The following is a 15631-nucleotide window of genomic DNA, read 5'->3' as shown; positions in this document are numbered from 1 at the left end:
AGAGCAAAAACAAAGTCATGAGGTCGAAGGAATAGTCCGTAGAGCTCCGAGACAGGATTGTGTCGAGGCACAGATCTGGGGAAGGGTACCTTAACATTTCTGCAGCAATAAAGGTCCAAGAACAGTGGCCTCCATCATTCTTAAAATGGAAGAAGTTTGGAATCACCAAGACTCATCCCCGAGCTGGCTGCCCGGCCAAACTGAGCAATCTGGGGCGAAGGGCCTTGGTCAGGGAGGTGACCAGGAACTCGATGGTCACTGACCAGTTCTCTGTGAAGATGGGAGAACCTTCCATAAGGACAACCATCTCTGCAGCACTCCGCCAATCAGATCGTTAAAGTAGAGTGGCCAGACTGAAGCCACTCCTCAGTAAAAGGAACATGACAGCCTGCTTGGAGTTTGCCAAAAGGCACCTAAAAGACTCAGACCATGAGAAACAAGATTCTCTGGTCTGATGAAACCAAGATTGAAATCTTTGGCCTGAATGCCAACCGTCATATCTGGAGGAAACCTGGCACCATCCCTACTGTGAAGCATGTCGGTGGCAGAATCATGCTGTGGGGATGTTTATCAGTGGCAGGGACTGGGAGACTAGTCAGGAATGAGGCAAAGATGAACAGAGCAAAGTACAGAGAGATCCTTGATGAAAAACTGCTCCAGAGAACTCAGGACCTCAGAATAGGGCGAAGGTTCACCTTCCAACAGAACGACATTAAGCACACAGCCAAGACAACGCACGAGTGGCTCTGAATGTCCTTGAGTGGCCCAGCCAGAGTCTGGACTTGAACCTGATCGAACATCTCTGGAGAGACCTGAAAATAGCTGTGCAGTGACCCTCCCCATCCAACCTGACAGAGCTTGAGAGGATCTGCAGAGAAGAATGGGAGAAACTCCCCAAATACAGGTGTGTCAAGTTTGTAACGTCATACCCAAGAAGACTCGAGGCTGTAATCACTGCCGAAGATGGTTCAACAACGGACTGAGTAAAGGGTCTGAATACTTATGTAAATGTGATATTTTAGAATAAGGACATTAACGTAACAAAATGTGGAAAAAGTCAAGGGGTCTGAATTTCCGACTGGGTTCAGAAGGGGAGTGAAAAGCTACATGTGAATGGAGGGGGGGGGGGGGGGGGGGGAGTGTGAACAGCAGCTACGATATAAAAACCAATGTGTATGTCACTTATTACGGATTGAAACGGGTGAAAACTCTGTATCCGTAGCCACTTCAAATCATGTGCTTGTTTGTGTTCCCCGTCTTCTCCAATCATGTAACTATCTCAGTAGGAAGCCTCCAGATACAGTGCATTCGGAAATTCAGACCCCTTGACTTTTTCCATTCTGTTACATCCTTATTCTAAAATATTACGTTTACATAAGTACCGCTTGCCGTCAGGGTTGGAAATTCACTTTTTGGTCCACCAGCCACTGTTACAGGTAGATTTCAACAACAAAAATTAGAATATTCTACTGGACACATTTTTTTTTTTTTTTTTAGTAAGACAAAATATTGTTTGTGCTATAATTACAAGAAAGAAAATAAAAAAATAACAGATGAGCATGCCATCTGTATTACTAGTAAGTAGTAAATCAAGTATCAAGCACAATTAGGTGAGACTTCTCACCTGCCCCTTTAAGGGATGGGCTGTTACAGTAGCAGCAAACTCAAACTAAACATTGAAAAACAACCTAGCGTGTTAACAAAAAAACTATATAAACTGTCCAGGAAACACTGGGATAAATAAAGCCACACCGTAGCAGCCTTTATCAATTCCACATCTCCTACACGCAGCATTTGGAGAGAAAAAAAAGTTTTATTAAAAAAAAAAAAAATCTCAAAAGCTCTGTTTCACCACCTGCCAACGTGGCTGGTGAAATTTACATTCTTACCCGCCAATGACAACATCTGTCCACATTTGGCCGGTCTTAGTTTCCAACCCTGCTTGCAGTGTGTTAGCAGACAGAACCGTCTATGAAAGTGGTCAATAACCTTTTCTGGGTGAAGATCAGAGGCAAAATGCAAACCGAGATCTACTGCTGAGAAACTTGATCTTTTAAAAAAAAAAATCAAATGTGAATATGATCACACTGGTAATAGATCGTTTGTTGTATTACTTGAAGGCACAACTTAGTGAGCTTTATTTTACTGGACTGATGGCCTGCATCTGATGGTCAGTCTGAGGGAGGGAGGGAGGGAGGGAGGGAGGGAGGGAGGGAGGGAGGGAGGGAGGGAGGGAGGGAGGGAGGGAGGGAGGGAGGGAGGGAGGGAGGGAGGAGCGGTGAGGCTTCATCTCTACCTCCCATCGGCTGAGAAAAGGGGGCAGTCTTCCAGCTGATGGAAAAACTGACGTACCACTGCGTTATTTCTGCCTCATGGCACCAATTCATGTTGTCACAATGGCCAGAGACAGTGAAATATTCCTCTAAGTTTATGGTAACACTTTGCTATAGTCATTCTAAGCAGCGCTGGTTGTAGCATGAGTGTGACAGGGACAAAAAGAAAAAAAGTCAACCACAAAACCAGTGTTAAAAGTGCAGAATAAATTAAACATGAACTCAGAAAAACTGCAGCTCGACACTGAATTCATTGAGTCTAGTTTTGAAATCTCACAGGATCAACTTTGCTATGCATTCCAGGATTGTTAATATAGTCTACAGGCTCCAGAAAACTGGTTTAGTTCTACCTTCAGACACATGAAACAGTTCAACATGAGAACATACACACTGCTTTAGTGGTGCTAGTGCAGCTGAATCAATTCCACCTACTGCCAAAAGGGGGAAAAAAATACATTTGAAACACAAGAAGTTGTCTTTCTTTGTTTTGTTTACAGAAATGTCTGGTGATCAACTTGGAACGCCTTGAAGATCAGTTGGTAACCACTGGTCTATGACGACTCGGGTTGCTGGAGTTGTCAAATGCATTGCAGTTGCACAAGGACGCAGTCCCTACACTTGAGAAAAACAAGCGTTGTGTGTAATGTAGGTACATTTTTAGAGTTGCTGGCTTGCTGTCGTATGGTAGTTCCAGAGAACTACTATAAGGGCCTAAAACGTGCTTATTGGTCCATCAGCCAGTGTGGGCACAGATTTAAAACAGGCAAGTCAGTTAAAGAACAAATTATTTTTTACGACGGCCTACCCCGGGCCAAACCAGGACGACGCTGGGCCAAATTGTGCGCCGCCCTATGGGATTCCCAATCAAGGCCGGATGTGATACAGCCTGGAATCGAACCAGGGTCTGTAGTGACGCATCTTGCACTGAGATGGTGTCTTAGACCGCTGCACCACTCAGGAGCCAATCTACCAGTCAAAACATACGTTTATGTTGCTAAAACTACACCAAAAAACAAAACAAAAAAGTCTTTCTAAAACAAAACATGATTTACTAGTTATTAGTAATGTTGCTTCATTTCATTTTTTGTGACCCGAGTCTTTTGACCAAAATATCACAGATAAGACATTTTTCAACTGCCCCTTTAACCTCTATGGGCTAGGTGGGACGCTTGCGTCCCACCTACGTAACAGCCACTGGCAGCCTGTGGCGCGATTTTCAAAACCGTAAAAATCCTATTACTTCAATTTCTCAAACATATGACTATTTTACAGCTATTTAAAGACAAGACTCTCGTTAATCTACTTCAATAACAAATGTTGGTTTGGTCCAAAATAATCCATCGTTATATCCGAATAGCGGCGTTTTGTTCGTGCGTTCCAGACACTATCCGAAATGGTAAAGAAGTGTTGCGCGCATGGCGCAATTCGTGACAATAAAATTCTAAATATTCCATTACCGTACTTCGAAGCATGTCAACCGCTGTTTAAAATCAATTTTCACGCCATTTTTCTCGTAGAAAAGCGATAATATTCCGACAGGGAATCTCCTTTTCGGCAAACAGAGGAAAAAAATCCCAAAGGCGGGGGCGGTCGGGTCACGCGCCTAAGCCCAGTGTCCCTTGATCGGCCACTTGAGAAAGGCGATAATGTGTTTCAGCCTGGGGCTGGAATGACGACATTCTGTTTTTTCCCGGGCTCTGAGCGCCTATGGACGACGTGGGAAGTGTCACGTTAGAGCAGAGATCCTTAGTAAATGATAGAGATGGAAAAGAAGTTCAAGAAATGGTCAGACAGGCCACTTCCTGTAAAGGAATCTCTCAGGTTTTGACCTGCCATTTGAGTTCTGTTATACTCACAGACACCATTCAAACAGTTTTAGAAACTTTAGGGTGTTTTCTATCCATATGTAATAAGTATATGCATATTCTAGTTACTGGGTAGGAGTGGTAACCAGATTAAATCGGGTATGTTTTTTATCCAGCCGTGTCAATACTGCCCCCTAGCCCTAACTTAAGGGCGGGAGGTTCCCGTGGTAACACGACGAGTAGCCGTGTGTTCTTCTCTAACAGTTGAAATTCAAACATTGATGAACAATCTAGCTTGTGAACAAAAACAAATGTAAACAGCCAAGAAACACAAGGACAGTCTCACTTCAGTAGACTTTTGTTTCAAGTAAATTAAACCAAATTATGCCGGTGCGCAGCGCTTCTAAAAATGAATATTTCACCTCAGCTTTTCACATGCGCACAGCACCTAGCCAGGCAGTGTTGAAGCACCAGGTGGGATAGGCTATAGGATTCCTACTTCTTTGACTTTGTGCAATTAAATTGACCAGCTATGAAACAAAACCAAAAAAAATTTAAAACAGCAGAAATACTTTGAAAACAGCTACTGCAGCATTTATGTTAATATAAAATGTGATCATACTAGACTTTTTAATCCACAAATGTGAGTGAAACGCTCGTACAGTGGAGCCCACCAACGTGGCTGGTGAAATAGACACCTTACCCACCAATGCCAAAATCGACCCCCTTTTCGCTGCCTCCTGCACAGTTTAACCAATGTTTGCAATGATGATGGGGGGAAATATACATTCAATCACTAATTAGACAGTGTGTCTGTCTCTTACATTCCATCTCTGGGCAGACAAACGTTCTCGTCAGTCGAGATCGTATCCAGAACGGTGGAGGAAAAAGTCTGACAATGGACAAGTTTGTTTAGCGTCGCCCGGTTCCATAGTTTTGACAGCGCTTTGCAAAAGTATTCATCCCCGTTGGTGTTTTTCCTATTTTGTTTCATTACAACCTGTAATTTAAATAGATTTTCTATTTGGATTTCATGTAATGGACACACAAAAAAATAGTCCAAATTGGTGAAGTGAAATGAAAAAAAAAAACTGGTTTCAAAAACAATAAAATGGGAAAGTGGTGCTTTCACCCCCTATAAAAGATCTGGTGCAACCAATTACCTTCAGAAGTTACATAATTAGTCCACACACACACATTCTTGAGGGAAACCTGTTTGTCTTCCAGAGATTTGAGACTGGGACAGAGGTTCACCTTCCAGCAGGACAACAGCATACTGCTAAGGAACACTCGAATGTGGTTTAAAGGGAAACATTTAAATGTCTTGGAATAGCCGAGTCAAAGCCCAGACCTCAATCCAATTGAGAATCTGTGGTATGATTTAAAGATTTCTGTACACCAGCAGAACCCATCCAACTCGAAGGAGCCGAAGTAGTTTTGCCTTGAAGAATGGGGGGGGGGGGGGGGGAAATCCCAGTGGCTAGATGTGCCAAGTTTATAGAGACGTACTCCAAGAGACTTACAGCTGTAATTGCTGCAAAAGGTGGCTCTACAAAGTATTGACTTTGGGGGGGGTGAATAGTTATGCACATGTGCAGAAAATCCATATTTTCAGCCTGGGCAAATTGGGATACAGATACTCTGTATGTAAATAGGAAGAAAAGGGGGATGAGAGAGAAGATAGTGGATGAGATCCCTCTCCTCCCTACAAAACACTGTCTCATTCAATAGGCATCAATATCAACAGGTTTTTAAAACATTCATGGCAAAACAAGTCATTGAGAAATGAGGAGCTGAGCATCTTGACAGGGTTAAATCTCTCCATTAACCCGACTCCTCTCCTCCCTCCACCAGGAAGGACAGAGAGGACAGAGGAAAATCAGAGGAAAATCACACTGCAGCTACTAGGAGTAATGAGATTTAACAACAGAGTTAAAAGATTGGGGTGATGATGCATAAGACTGCAAGCCTGTACGCAGCCATCTAGACTGAGCTAAAAACAGGATTTCTTCTGCCTTTGAAATCCTTAGGCGGCCTTTAAAACAATACTCAGCTCCAGAAGGTAGAATATCAGATTTTATTTTGGTAATCTGCAACATTTTCTCTCAGCTGCATGGCAAAATGTGTAGAATTGCAGGAAATTAGCTTTGAAACTGAAAATAATGTACCTTGGCGCCATGGAAAAATGTGTAGAATTGCAGGAAATTGAAGCATTTTTAAACCAATCTCCGCACACATGGGGGGCCTCAAATTCTTGACATTTCAGCCGTAACGACTCAATCCCTGCCACGCCCACCCACTTAAGGCCCTTTTCGATCCAGAGAAAACTTGGCGCGCGCACACACACTTTCCCCTCAATACGGGCAAGAGAGATTGAAAGAGATTGAAAGAGAGCAGAGCAGAGTAGAATGGAAGATACGACAGAACAGAGAGCAGCAGTTCAATCCCTGGAAGCAGTTAGAATAAACTCAGAGGGTCGAATCATAGAGCAGCAACTGAATAAATATGTTCTCTTGAACTCAAGAGGCAGAAATACAAGGCCAAATAACATATTTGGTCATTTCAGAGATTCTGCATTTCCTCTTGAACTAGATAAAGTGTGCGTGTGGTGGGTGGGGGGGGGGTCTAGTGCAGCTTGACAGACAGAACTGACTGGAAGGAACTTCAGAAAATGGCACAAAAACAAACATCCACTGGTTTGTGGTGGACCTACGCTTCTCATGAAAGGGATTTGTCTAAGTCAAGTCTATATATGAACTATAGCTGGCTTGTCGACATCCATGTGGATAACATACAGGCCTACTCATCCATAAAGAAAGGGTTTCAAGGCCAGTTGTAGCTAAACCGTACCTTGCTTGCGGACATCCTCCACGGCAGCAGTGAGCTCGTCCTTGAGAAACTGGCTCTCCTTGGCGATCTTCTCTCCTTTATCCAGGAAGTTCAAGGTAGCCGTCTCCACCGAGGCAGCCAATACATGGGCCTTCTTAGAGCGACCCTTCTTCTTATTGGACGGACCCTTGTTGCTGGAGTTCACCAGGGTCGTGACCTTTAGGAGCAGGACGAGAGAGAGAGGGGGGGGGGGAGAGGTCAAATGCCTCGAGGGTGAGATTCACGTCGTCACTGACTGACTGACTCCGCAGCAAAAGATGTAAAACTTCCAGCCATATCTTGCCTCGTCTTTTGATTCCATACTAAAAACAGTAGAAGTAGCTAGTGCCATTCAAGCCGTTAGGGCTAGATACCGATGAACTAATCAAATCGAATGCATGACCACCTGTTCTAAAATAAATAAAAACGCTTCCAGCAGGCCTATAGCATTGACATCATCATTTAACAAATTGTACATTCAGAAAATACTCAGAAACCTTCATTTACTCCACATTTTGTTACAAAATGGATTCAATAGTTTTCTCATGAATCTACACACAATATCCCATAACGACAAAGCAAAACCTGTCTCTTATAAATGTATTGAACAAAAACAGAAATATCACACATACATAAAGTATTCATACTCTTTACGTTGTTGAAGCACCTTTGGCAGCGATTACAGCCTCAAGTCTTCTTGGGTATGACGCTACAAGCTTGGCACATCTGTATTTGGGGAGTTTCTCCCATTCTTCTCTGTAGATCATCTCAAGCTCTGTCAGGTTGGATGGGGAGCGTCGCTGCTCAGCTATTTTCAGGTCTCTCCGGAGATGTACGATCGGGTTCAAGTCCGGGCTCTAGCTGGGCCACTCAAGGACATTCAGAGCCACTCGTGCGTTGTCTTGGCTGTGTGCTTAGAGTCGTTGCCCTGTTGGAAAGTGAACCGTCGCCCCAGTCTGAGGTCCTGAACACTCTGGAGCAGTTTATCAAGGAACTCTAATTTACTCCGTTTATCGTTCCCTCAAACCTGACTAGTCTCCCAGTCCCTGCCGCTGAAAAAACATCCCCACAGCATGACGCTGCCACCACCATGCTTCACCGTAGGGATGGTATTGGCCAGCTGACGAGCGGTGCCTGGTTTCCTCCAAGCAGGCTGTCATGTGCCTTTTACTGAGGAGTGGCTTCGTCTGGCCACTCTACCATAAAGGCCTGATTGGTGGAGCGCAGCAGAGATGGTTGTCCTTCTGGAAGATTCTCCCATCTCCACAGAGGAACTCTGGAGCTCTTTCAGAGTGACCATCAGGTTCTTGGTCACCTCCCTGACCAAGGTCCTTCTCCCTCGATTGCTCAGTTTAGCCAGGCGGCCAGCTCTAGGAAGAGTCTTGGTGGTTCCAAACTTCTTCCATTTAAGAAAGATGGAGCCCAATATGTTCTTGGGGACCTTCAATGCTGCAGACATTTTTTGGTACTCTTCACCTTATCTGTGCCAACACAATCCTGTCTGAGCTCTACGGACTATTCCTTCGACCTCACGGCTTGGTTTTTGCTCTGACATGCATTGTCAGCTGTGGGACCTTATATAGACAGGTGAGTGCCTTCCTAACTCATGTCCAATGAATTGAATTTACCACAGGTGGACTCCAATCAAGTTGTAGAAACATCAAGGATGATCAATGGAAACAGGATGCACCTGAGCAAAAATTCAAGTCTCATGGCAAATGGTGTGAATAATTACAGTAACAGTTGAGACATTCATACTCATTCAAGGTTACCTTTATTTTTACTATTTTCTACATTGTAGAATAATAGTGAAGACATCAAAACTATGAAATAACAACCTAGTCAGTTGTACAACAAAGTATTCAACTGAAATGTGTCTCCCGCATTTAACCAAACCCCTCAATCAGAGAGGTGTTGGGGGGGGGATGCCTTAATTGACATCCATGTCATCGACGCCTGAGGAACAGTGAACTGCCTTACTCAGGTGCAAACTGCAAATTTGTACCTTGTCAGCTCATGATTCGAACCAGCAACCTTTCGGCTACTGGCCCAACGCTCTAACCACTAGGCTACCTGCCGAATCATGTAGTAACCAACGAAAGTATTAAACAAAACATATTTTAGACTTTGTAGCCACCCTTTGCCTCGATGACAGCTTTGCATAGTCTTGGCATTCTCTCAACCAGCTTCATGAGCAAGTCACCTGGAATGCATTTCAATTAACAGCTGTGCCTTCACTTAATTTGTGGAATTTCTTTCCTTAAAGTGTTTGAGCCAATCAGTTGTATTGTGACAAGGTAGGGGTGGTATACAGAAGATAGCCATATTTGATAAAAGACCAAGTCCATATTATGGCAAGAACAGCTCAAATAAATAAATAAGAAAAGAGAAACGGACAGCAGTCCATTATTAAGGCATTTAGGTCAGTCAATGCGGAAAATTTCAAGAATTTTGAACGTCACAGGAAAGGAAGACCCAGAGTTACCTCTGCTGCAGAGGATAAAGTCATTAGAGTTACCAGCCTCCGATTGCAGCCCAAATAAATGCTTTACAGAGTTCAAGTAATAGACATGTCAACATCAAGTGTTCAGAGGAGACTGGGTGAAATCAGGCCTTCATGGTCAAATCGCTGCAAAGAAACCACTACTAAAGGGCACCAATAAGAAGAAGGGAATTGCTTGGGCCAAGAAACACGAGCAATGGACATTAGACCGGTGGAACTCAAGCCTTTGGTATGATGAGTCCAAATGTGAAATTTGGGGGACGCTTTGCTGGTGATACTGTCAGTGATTAACTTAGAATTCAAGTCACACTTAACCAGCATAGCTACCACAGCATTGTGCAGCGATACGACACCGCATCTGGTTTGAGCTTAGTGGGACTATCATTTGTTTTTCAACAGGATAATGACTCAACACACCTCCAGGCTGTGTAAGGGCGATTTGATCAAGGAGAGTGATCGAGTGCTGCATCAGATGTCCTGGCCTCCACAATCCCCCGACCTCAACCCAATTGAGATGGTGTGGGATGATTTGGACCGCAGAGTGAAGGAAAAGCAGCCAACAAGTGCTCAGCATATGTGGGAACTCCTTCAAGAGTGTTGGAAATGCATTCCTCATGAAGCTGGTTGAGAGAATGCAAAGCTGTCATCAAGGCAACGGGTGGCTACTTTGAAGAATCTCAAATAGAAAACATATTATGATTGGTTTAACACTTTTTTGGTTACTACATGAGTCCATGTGTAACTTTATAGTTTTGACGTCGTCGCTATTTTTCTACAATGTAGAAAATAGTAACAATTAAGAAGTAGGTGTCCAAACTTCACTGCTATTGTACATAAGGTATATGTTTTTTTTTTTTTTTATTATAAATGTGCAGAAATTTTGAAAAACCTGTTTTCACTTTGTCATTGTGGGGTAATGTGTGTAGATTGATGAGGGAAAATGTTTTTAATCCATTTTAGAATAAGGCTGTAACAAAAGTGTGGGGAAAAAGCCAAGGGATCACTTTGCATCCGTGATGGATTGTTAAAATGTATGTATTCCAACCTGTGTGACCAAGGGCTCCAGCAGCCTCTCCACAGCCAGAGTACGGATCTCCAGACTCTTTGGGTCCCATTTGAAGTTTATGTTGGCCGTGTTTATGGCTGTCATGTTCACTCCGTATCTGAGAAAGAGAGGAGAGGAGAGAGGGATGGTGAGATTATAACAAAATGGATGTCTGAGGCTTGGCTGGGTCATTCATCAGCCACACACCACGACAACAACAACAGTACACTTTCACCCTGAAGGTAGACTACATTTCAACTGGCCTCTGACCCGTGTGCAGCATAGAACAGTATTGGGCCATCTAACCTAGATTAAGGGCTACCTACCGAAACACAATTACCATAACGCCTTAAACGGCATGGAATTAAAAGAAAAGCTGTGAAACCCATTGAAAAATGTGTTTATTGAACCAATTCATGCTACACTGATTTGGGAGACCCTGCTGCAGCCCTGGCAACAAAAAGGGAAGGAAAAAAAAGTCACGACACCCCTATTCCCTATGTAATACACTGCTTTGACCAGGGCACACAGAGCGACGGGGAAAAGTAGTGTGTGTGCATGGGGAAAAGGGTGCCATTTGGGAAGAACCCATGGTGTTGTGACAATTGGAACAGACGCCATTTTAAATATGGATGCTCCCTCTTCAGAGGAGACAGGTCTCCATCATTGTTAGACAGCCATAAGTGGAGCAGAGTAACATATTGGCCTTTATTGGATTTTCCTTTTCATGCAGCGACAGGCCTTGTATTGATTAGCCTTAACACACTGTGGCAGGCAGGGATAATCAGGATGCCCCGAGGGCTGAGCAGAGCAGGGCTGGACCCAGGACCCTGTCTGCCTGCCTGGTCTAAACTGAGGGGGGCTGTCTCTCAATACACTGAGGGGTGGCATATGGCCAATGTACCACAGCTAGGACTGTTCTTACACACGACCCAACGAGGAGTGGCTGGATACAGCCCTTAAGCCGTGGTATATTGGGCATATACCACAAATCCCTGAGGTTCCTTACTGATATAAACTGGTTACCAACGTAATTAGAGCAGTAAAAATGTAACATTTTGTCATACCCGTGGTATACGGTGTGATATACCACGGCTGTCGGCCAATCAGCATTCAGGGCTCGACCCACCCAGTTTATAATTGTGAATATAATCATTTAAGAAAACCAAATGGTCCAACGCTCATTTCTCTATCATGAGCCGTCCAACAGTTATTGGAGGTATTACCCTTGTAGGATGGCTATAGTCAGAGTGACTATATCAATGGAGGCCGGGGGGGGGGGGGGGGGGAGCAGTAAAATTTGGAAAATTTAGTAAGCTAGGCTGGATTCTGTGCAAGAATTAAGGCTACTGGTTAACTGACAGGCTCACTCTCCTGTTTAACTTAACCCCTTTCTTCTCCAATCCACAGGACATAAAACACTAGGCAAGATGGACAGGCGTCACGTTTTCAGTTCAGAAATCTACATTTTCAAAATGCAGATCCAAAAAATTTTTTTTTTAATTATTTTTAACCATTTCGCCTGCGTTTTATATTGAAAGTCAGTTATGTTTTGTTCAATAGTGTGATCAGGTATGTGCAACTATAGTTTTCATTAGTGCAACACATTCAGTAGAAAATGGCTTCATTTTCATCAGATGACAACAGAAGTAATACGCTGTCTGGCTAGCAGCCACACAAGTAAATGAGCATATAACGAAAAAGGTATTTTTTGGGGGGGCAAAAAATGATGCATTGCCATTAGGCTACATTTCTAATGTTTATCATAGAAGATGTAGCCAAGAACATTTCCTAATGTTTTGCTTTAAGTTAATCTTGCATTTTACCAGAGAAAAATAGGCTACACTGAGAAAAGCATCGGAGAAAGGTTTGCTACACTGTCAGACTGCTGTCTGCTGATAGAATGCCATTTGTGAACCCTCATCCATGAATTCACATACGAATGGAGAAGTGCACACTGAAGCACAAAATTAGTCTGATGCCGAGCAGAAATAACAAGTATATTAGATCCGCATTTACAAAACTAAGGAAGCTATTTCTACTGTGTTTTATCTCTTTGTCTGGGTGAAAAATGAACGACCCCTGATGGATTGCCATTGAGACAATAGATATCTATCAGCATTATCATATTTGAGTATACGCTTTCAATACCAATTCCAGAATCCTGTTCTTTTTCCATAGATATCTTTACAAAAAAAAGAGCATCTCTGACATGTCAACAGAGCACCAAGCCTTTGACTTTCAAAGCCTTTTATATTGAATTCAGCTCGTGTTATGGTAATTTATCTTTTTTGCGACCGGTGTAAACAACTTTGCCGCCCACCACAAAAATGTAAAATCCTCAATTTGTTATGAGAAACCTGCACCACTATGTGAACAGAGCTGGGGGATTATTATTGGATGCATTAGGCTACAAATGTGTTGGGATATATAAATGTTAATGATATGGTAGAGAAAGGCCCTAATAAATGATTTAGCACATGAAAAAAAAATCAGATTTGTCTAGGTAAAATGTATTTTATAGCATAAGGAAGTGACATTTCATCACCAAAGCATGTATTCACCCACTCAGAGTGGATGGACACCCTATATATAAAGACTATGGTGCTATTTGGGATGTGGGCTGAAACTTATTGGAGAGGATAGGGTGGGGAGGGGTGGAGAGGGTAGGCTGGGGAGGGTAGACTGGTCAGTTCAACTGGTTTACAGGGTGGGGTAGGGGGGCATTTGTATGACAATGGCAGAATTTAGGCCAATGCCAGTCAAGGAAAAGAAAAAAAAATCTAAAACTAGCTAGCTAGGACTACATAAATGGATAGTGATAAACGGTAGGGTTATGAGAATTAGTTTCTGGTGGACCTATTTATAGAAATTATTGGATAAACTGTCAGATTGAGAGAACATATATTGGGGTTGCTGTGAGACACAGTATCTAGTCGAGGACACGACAGCAGTAAAGTGATTGAGCGTTAGCTATTATTCAATTTTAAAAAAATACATGGGTAACTACATGTTTTCTTCATTTTTCGGCAGATCAGGTTAGGAGCATCATACACGCTCTGATTACAATGGAAGTGCGTGTTGGGAGGGCGGTGGCCCAATTCTTCCCTCTGGGTCCCGTGTGGCTCAGTTGGTAGAGCATGGTGTTTGTAACGCCAGGGTTGTGGGTTCGATTCCCACGGGGGACCAGTACGGGAACAAACAAAAAAATGAAATGTATGCATTCACTACAGTAAGTCGCTCTGGATAAGAGCCTCTGCTAAATGATTAAAATGTTAATGATTTAAATGGCTGCGTTCACCCCGTTTTAAGTTGCAACTGGGACGTTGGGAATGTCAGGAAGTTCACTCGAGCTGGCTAGTTAACTAACTAAAAAGTATTCACTTAAACTAGCTTACCAAATAATGTTATCTCCTGTCGATTAAAATGTCTAGTTTGGCTTTACAATCGGAGCTGGTTTTGCGATATGATGAACAGTTGTAGTTGGCGGCGAGTTCGTTGCCTTTGGCTAAATTAGCTACCTAGCTAACATTAGCTGACAAGTGGCCACATCGAAATCCCACGCAACTTCAAAAAAAAGTTACTGCTATGCTAGTTGAAATAGGCAACAAATAGGTCATTTACTGACAAACTTTAAATGATTTAACTAGTTATCTACTACAGTATTTTCAACATCACTGTTTGCTATTTAACTAGCCAGGTATAACTAACGTTAACTATTCGCTAGCTAATGTTTGCTAGCGAGACCCGTACAATTTAGTGTCGTATTACGTTGAAACAATTCAAAAAATACATGACAAATAGTACATGTAAAACAAATAAGACAAACAGCTACATTTTCAACAACAACAAAAAACTTAAATCACAGTGAAAACTTACCGAAAGACAATCCACTTGAAAACTTTTCCAGCTCAATAAAACAACAGAAAAAAACGCCTCAAAATGGTGGAATGCAATCGGGAATTCGTCCAAGGGATTAAAAGTTTCTTCTTTCCCAACCAACGTCAATCCCTCTAGAGTTATAACTTCGATACTTTTTTTTTCTTCTTTAAATGGATGTTTGTTAAACTATTGAAAAGTCACAATATACGAGTGGAGATAAAATGTTGGAATACAAAAAAAAAATGTATTCTCAGTTCTTCGATAAACGTTTAGGTCCGAACGGTTCTCTGTTCCCGGTAGGGTGGATCAACAATAGGCTGGGGGGGGGGAGGGGTCACGGTGCTATTTCCTGGAGTCACGGAAGGGCAGACGAGGCTTCTGACAGGACTAATACATTATCAGGTGTTTTAAGGTGTGGCGCTGAAATAACAACGTTTTGACCTTATATGGACCTAATGACGAATTTCTAATGAAACCTAATGGAAGTCATTTCTTATATATATTTCTAGTTAATCAGTTTACCTGGAGTAGCTATGCAATTTCCTGGGGGGAATGATTGTAAAATTATTTAATATAACTTGTTGTAATTCATAATGTTTTTATAGCCTATTTAGCCAAACCAGTAGCCTATGAAACATTTGTTAGGCTTATTAGTAGGCTATTAATACATGAATACAACCAGTTCAATGAAATAGGCCAGAAGTTCATAAACTTTTTCAGCTCGAGTCCCAAATGAGTAATTGAAAATCCTTCGTGACCCAAATCTTCCTCCAACAACCCAAACTCAAATCTAGGATCAGTATTGCCTTTTAGATCATAATGAATGGACATGGAGGACCTGATCCTAGATCAGCACACCTACTTTGGGACACTTAAAGGGACACTCTAGGATTTTTATTTACATTTAAAAAAAATACTATTGGTTCCACTTTGCGTCTTTATGAACAATTCACAACCCCCTGACTAATTAAATGTATTCGAAATAGCTTGTCATCAAAACTCGTAGGTGGTTCTCAAAGTTGTCAGTCAAACCCTGTATCTCCACCACAGCTGTTGAAGTGAAACTCACGTCTTCACTCCTGAGGATTTGTTTGTTAGTGGGTTCTTAGCCAGATGCAATCAGAGGTAAATTGCACTTTAATATTATGTATTTCTGGAGTAAGATAACTATTTCTCAGACATAATTCTGCTGTTG

General features: G+C 42.4%; 1 protein-coding gene and 1 non-coding gene across 2 annotated transcripts in view; one reads left to right on the top strand and one right to left on the bottom strand.

Moving 5' to 3' along the window:
- Nucleotides 1-14756, bottom strand: part of LOC106604127 (catenin (cadherin-associated protein), alpha 1) — a 246912-nt gene extending 232156 nt beyond the window's left edge. The window contains exons 1-3 of the mRNA XM_082974984.1: nt 14434-14756; nt 10555-10672; nt 6989-7184 (exon numbers count right to left, since the gene is read on the bottom strand). Of these exons, the coding sequence (XP_082831110.1) occupies nt 6989-7184; nt 10555-10659 (301 nt within the window). The 5' untranslated portion in view covers nt 10660-10672; nt 14434-14756. The remainder of the gene's footprint in view (nt 1-6988; nt 7185-10554; nt 10673-14433) is intronic.
- Nucleotides 13668-13743, top strand: trnat-ugu (transfer RNA threonine (anticodon UGU)). Its single transcript has one exon. It is a non-coding gene; the product is annotated as a tRNA-Thr (tRNA).
- Nucleotides 14757-15631: the final 875 nt, after the last annotated feature.

This window comes from Salmo salar, chromosome 05 (assembly GCF_965601325.2).
Source record: "Salmo salar chromosome 05, fSalSal1, whole genome shotgun sequence".
Classification (NCBI taxonomy): domain Eukaryota; kingdom Metazoa; phylum Chordata; class Actinopteri; order Salmoniformes; family Salmonidae; genus Salmo; species Salmo salar.
The sequence above is the reverse complement of the archived record's forward strand: the minus strand, read 5'-3'. Positions and strand labels throughout refer to the sequence as shown.